General features: G+C 37.9%; 1 protein-coding gene across 1 annotated transcript in view; it reads right to left on the bottom strand.

Moving 5' to 3' along the window:
• Positions 1-6,195, bottom strand: part of LOC107757189 (collagen alpha-1(XV) chain-like) — a 65,498-nt gene that overhangs the window by 14,516 nt on the left and 44,787 nt on the right. The window contains exons 28-35 of the mRNA XM_016574606.1: positions 4,579-4,632; positions 3,580-3,636; positions 2,113-2,172; positions 1,992-2,033; positions 1,343-1,364; positions 426-476; positions 305-330; positions 132-203 (exon numbers count right to left, since the gene is read on the bottom strand). Of these exons, the coding sequence (XP_016430092.1) occupies positions 132-203; positions 305-330; positions 426-476; positions 1,343-1,364; positions 1,992-2,033; positions 2,113-2,172; positions 3,580-3,636; positions 4,579-4,632 (384 nt within the window). The remainder of the gene's footprint in view (positions 1-131; positions 204-304; positions 331-425; positions 477-1,342; positions 1,365-1,991; positions 2,034-2,112; positions 2,173-3,579; positions 3,637-4,578; positions 4,633-6,195) is intronic.

Raw genomic sequence — 6,195 nt, 5'->3', positions numbered from 1 at the left:
GTGTGTGTGTGTGTGTGTGAGTGTGTGTGTGTGTGTGTGTGTGAGTGAGTGAGTGTGTGTGTGCGAGTGTGTGTGTGAGTGAGTGTGTGTGTGCGAGTGTGTATGTGTGTGTGTGTGTGTGTGTCACTCACCGCTGAACCAGATCTCCCTGGCATCCCAGCTTCTCCCGTCTCTCCTCTGAATCCCTGGTCACCTTTAGCAGTCTGACACAGTCACACATTCAACAGCTCAGTCTCTACTCAATCATTGTCTCGCAGCGAAGCGCTCTCAGTGTCTGTGAGAGAATGTCTGAGACCAAACTCACCGTGACTTTGGTTCCCAGCGTGTCGCCTGTGAGAGAACAGATCAGAGCATCAGAAACACAGAAGGACAGCTGCTCGAGTGAACTCTTAATGCTGTGATGTGACTGATTGTCAGGTGTGTACCGGAGGAGGAGGAGGAGGATGAAGGCAGATCTCTGCCCCTGCTGGCTCCCTCTACAGGTCAGGAGCACACAATCAACACAAACCATCAGAGACACACCAGCAAACACACAACACTGACTAAAACTGTTTGAAATACATAACACCTGAAATATGACATTTGAAAAATGAAAATTATTGTTATTATCTTTGAAAACTGCAGACTGCAGAAAGCATACACTTTGCATTTACTTATGACAAAACAAAAGGGCAAAATAGAGGAGTAATCATTAAAAAGACAAAGTCATTGAACACTGACAAAATATAATCTGAAATGATTCTAATGTGAATGTGTTTTAACAAGAAAAGTGAGACAAAAAGTGAAAATTATTCTGTACTGCCAAAAAACACTGCCATTCAATACTTTGGGGTTAAAGTTTTTAATGAAGTCTCTTCTGCTCACCGAGGCTGCATTTATTTGATCACAAATACAGTAAAAATAGTGAAATATTATTACAATGTAAAACAGCTGTTTTCTATGTGAATCTCTGTTAAACTGTAATTTATTTCTGTGATGCGCAGCTGTATTTTCAGCATCATTACTCCAGTCTTCAGTGTCACATGATCTTCAGAAATCATTCTAATATGCTGATTTGCTGCTCAACAAACATTTCTGATTATTATCAATGTTGAACACAGTTGTGCTGCACAATATTTTTGTGGAAACTGTGATACATTTTATTTTTCAGGATTCACAGATGAACAGAAAGTTCAAAAGAACAGCATTTATTTGAAATATAAATCTTTTGTAACATTATAAATGTCTTTACTGTCACTTCTGATCAATTTAATGCGTCCTTGATCAATAAAAGTCTTAATTTCGTATTACCTTTTAAACAGTAGTGTATGATGATAATAAGAAAACAACTCTTAAAACTCACCTTGTGTAGAATCACTGTTAACCTGAAGAAAAGCAAAGAAAGACACATGTGTGTTAGTTAATATAACTGGTGAGAAAGTAGTGTTAATTCAGCATCTGGATGTGGAAACAAACGCTGGATGAATATGGAAGAGTCAGTCGTGTTCTGATGAAAAACGAGCTGTGTTCTTCATGAGATGATTTGTGTAGCTATTGCACAACATCTAAAACTCTTCCTTTCAGGAATAAAATAGAGGAGTGTACAAATACAAGAAGGAAAGCAAACATCACGCCATGCTCGTTCCATCACAGCAGAGATGCAGGAGAAGCATGAAGCACCATGATCAGATCATTCCTCCGTCCGTATGACATGCAGCATGCAGAAATGAGCGCCGTAAAGATGCCTGTGTGGATTATGGACCATGCGCACTGAATGCTGGGATATGCACAGCTCTGCAGTCTTCATATATTTTATTACAGAGTGATAAACATTCACACATCTGAGCTCACAGGTGCATGATGAGCTTGTTTTAGACAGTTATCCACAGCATGCATCACTATTCAAACATAACGTGTGTTTACTATGAAATCACTGACTCTAAAAGTCAGTCTTTGACTCTCCGTGGGTCTCAACATACAGCTGAGAGATACACCATACATAAGACACTCACAGGGTTTTTGCAGCCGGGTCGAGGAGGGACTGGAAACACGGTCTAGAGAAACATGAGGGAAAGAGACACTGAGCAACAGCACTCTGTGTGTTCTGTGTGTTTGAGACAGAGACGCACTCACTCCTTTAGGACAGCTGAAGGGCCCCGCTCGTCCTGGAGGCCCCGGAGGCCCCGGCAGACCCTTCAGACAAAAACAAAACACAACCATCTTACTAACCGCTTCTAAACGCTTACACACACTTTTTGACATATTATAGTCAAATGTTTTTACAGAGGGAATTTGGGTATATCATTTTTGTCATAATTCAGAAAATACGTAGAACGGACAGAAAACAATATTTTTTCACAATTTTTTGGGGAATAAAATGTTGTATATAATCAAGCAAATTATATATGAACAAATCCCTCAGTAAAAGCCTTCAGGGTACAGACAGGAATGTAAAGTTTGGTGTGTGTAAGTGCTGCTAAAGTGGAGATTTATGGCTCAGTGTAGGAGAAAAAAATCATTTTGAGAAAATGGCCTTTAAAAATATGTATTGTAATTGAAATCTATTGACACAAATAGATAAAGTGCTATAAAAGAAACACTTAACAGTGTCTTTTAGATGTTTTCTTTCCACTAGTCTGAAAAAAAAAAACACTTTATGAAGAACTAAAAAGCCCAAAATCTCAAACTTGTTTTTGCCTTAAAGGAAAAGTTCACAAAGAAATAAAATTTTCTGTAAATGTACTCATCCTCAGGCCATGAGTTTGTTTCTTCATCAGATTTGCAGAAATGTTGCCACACCACTCCAGTCCATCAACTGTTGCTTCTGGGCAAAATATGTTTTTATGCATATGTTTATTATGGATTATGGATTTGTATTTTAGCCAGAGGTTTGAAATTAAAAGCGTCTTAATGCTGGATTAGTTTCAGCTTTTGTCTTCTCCAGATGTTAACTGATGGACTGGAGTGCTGTGGATTACTTGTGGATTATTGTGATGTTTTTATCAGCTGTTTGGACTCTCATTCTGACGGCACCCATTCACTGCAGAGCATCCATTGCTGAGACACTGATGCAGTGCTACATTTCTACAAACCTGATGAAGAAACAAACTCATCCTGATCTCGGATGGCTCATGTTTGCACATTTACAGCACATGTTAATTTTTTTGTGAACTATTCCTTTAAATATTCTTTGATTCTTTAAAGAATATCAAGTTCAGCAATTTAGTTCCTATACATTTTTTGGGAAAAGGCATGAAATGGTGTGAGAAACAGAGAGCTCAACAATCTAGTTTTTTTCTAGTTACTTACTGAAGTGCCACTTAAAATATCCATATATACATTTATTAAGCAATAATGTATTAAAACGTTCAAGACAGACAAAGCATGGGCTTCAAGGTTGCTGAATGATGGCATATGCTACTGTAGTAATCTGTGACATTTGATTTTAAAATATGTGCAGTTAAAACTGTGAAAAATATGAGAGATGAATTTGAAAAATACTTTCAGAACCAAATCTGCAGAAAATGCTAAAAGTAAGAACGCTCACGTCTTTCTGATAAAGTAATAATAGTTTTTTGGGGACACATGACTCAAACTCACAGGTAAACCCACAGAATCTCCTCTTTCACCCTTACGCCCGTTAATTCCTGGACGACCCTGAGGAAACATACATGATCACAATCACAATATACTGTGCATATACATGTGTTTGAAAGCTTGGAGTAGTAAAGAAATTAATAATTAATTCATCATGGATTTATTGAATTGATCAGAAGTGCCAGTGAAGACATTTATAATCTATAAAGATTTCTATTTCAAATAAATGCTGTTCTTCTGAACTTTCTATTCATCTGTGAATCCTGAAAAATAAAATGTATCACAGTTTCCACAAAAATATTGTGCAGCACAACTGTTTTCAACATTGATAATAATCAGAAATGTTTCTCCAGCAGCAAATCAGCATATTAGAATGATTTCAGTTATTTTAAGCTCTAATAATAATTAACAATTTTTACTGTATTTTTGACCAAATACATGCAGTTTTGGTGAGCAGAAGAGACTTCTTTCATAAATCTTCCTGACCCCAAACTTTTAAACATTACTGTTAATCTTGTTAAGCAATAAGCCCCGTGAAGCCGTGGTTTACAGTGAATTTATAACAGCTAAGGGGCGTTGTTCACGGAGTGTCAAAACCCCTTAGCTGTTATAAATTCACTGTAAACCACGGCTTCACGGGGCTTATTGCTTTTATAAAACGGTTATTCCATATACGTAGCAAGGGTTCACAGAATAAAACAGAGCAAATAAAGTGTAATGATATTAATAAAAACAGTATTCTTCCACCAAACAATGTAGTTCCTCAGAAACAGTTGTGGTTGCAACAAAGTGGTTGCCGAGCAACACACAAACGTAAACAAAGGTGTATGTTACTTTGTAGAGTTATTTACAACAGCTTCGAACGCGGCTCAGCCAATCAGAATCAAGCACCGGAACTCTCCGTGTTATAATGTCATGTCCACTAATGCTGTTAAAGACCGTTATTATAAACTGTATATTGAGTGTGCATGTGCAGTTTTATGTTTTTAATAAGTAACTGACCGGTCGTCCTGGAAATCCGAACTCGCCCTTTGGTCCAGCGGGTCCGACAGGGCCCTGGATGAGACGAGACGAGACAGACATCAGAGCAATGCAGACGAAAACAGGTGTCGACCGCTCTCGCCTCGACACCTTTACAAAGACATTGTGAACAGAAGCAGCTGTACGCAAACAGCAAAGCCACCGGAAAGGAAAAAACACACATGAATTGTAAAATATTTAGGGAGTAAGTTAGACTGCTTCCAGTATAACGGGAAAATAGTCCTGAGATTACGTGTTTAGACCAAATATAATGAATGAACAGGTCTGGCTTGTTGAGTGTATAGGATAATAACAATAAACAACATGACCTTATATCTCTCTATATATAATCTGATCTCTCTCTCTCTCTCTCTCTCCTCTTTCTATAAATATATATATATATATATATATTTAGGATAAACATCTGTTTCAAGAATTGCAGAAAAGCATCAAAACAGCTGAGTTGTGTAGCTCCGCCCACAGTGAACTCTCATTGGTCCTTTTCACATTGGTGTATATTAAATATCAAGTATGTTCTGATTGGCTGATTTTGTCATTTCTTGTAGTGATGAAAAAATAACGATGCTGGAAACTGAGATATTCAACTAAAGCTTTAAGTTTTAGCAAATTATTTCTAGAAAAAAAATGGAAGATGTGATGGAGGAATGTCAGAAAAATAGTTGGAGAATAATGTAAACAATTATATTTATCATAATAATTGATGGGATTAATTAAACATGTTCCCTTTAAACTTTCATGTGGAACATTCATAATGAGTAATAATACGAGTCAAAGTCACAGCATCTTCAGCTCACCGCTTGACCAGGAGGTCCAGGAACGCCACATTCTCCCTGTGAGAAGTAAAGTAAAGCAAGGAAATCAAATTAATGCAAATAAATCCTGTCCGTCTCAGAAAGGTTTGGTGTTAAAGTGGATTGACTGGTCTTGAGTAATGCAGCAGATAAAGTTTAAACAAAGTCCCTTTAAGAGAAGTAATTTGCGGCCATATTTGAAACGCATGCAATGCAATGATATTTGACAACAACTGCCTCATAAATATTGTTCCTTATGCTCTAATAGTGTTAAAAATAAAAGCTTATTATCAGGCTAGATCAGCCAGTAGATCAGTCCTAAACGCGTGTCTCAGAACGCTGACTGTTTCTATAGCAACCGGGAGCTGCAGTGATGCACTGACTTTACCGATTAGTGATTGGCTCTTTTACTCAGAAGGCGGGGCTTCCTTCAATAGAGCGGCCATATTGAGCGTTGCATTTTTCCCCATTCAAAACTATACGAGTGACACGTCTTGGATATTCTATAGTCTTTAGGTTAAAGAAGTCATGGGTGACCTTCAGTCCTTTGGGTCCCTGCGGCGCATGAACTCCAGACACAATCCCCGGCTCTCCTTTCTGACCCTACAGCAGCAATTCATGCAAAACACACACAGCAGAATTAAAAACACACTCGCATTCACATTCAGCAACAACAAGAACTTCTGATGATAATGTGTGAAATCAGAATATGATGCACACACAAACCTCTGCAGCTGTTTGAATCACACACACACACACACACTCACACACACACACACACACACAC

Source organism: Sinocyclocheilus rhinocerous, unplaced genomic scaffold (assembly GCF_001515625.1).
Source record: "Sinocyclocheilus rhinocerous isolate Xijiao unplaced genomic scaffold, SAMN03320098_v1.1 scaffold1464, whole genome shotgun sequence".
Taxonomy (NCBI): Eukaryota; Metazoa; Chordata; class Actinopteri; order Cypriniformes; family Cyprinidae; genus Sinocyclocheilus; species Sinocyclocheilus rhinocerous.
This window is presented reverse-complemented; position numbering and strand designations above follow the sequence as displayed.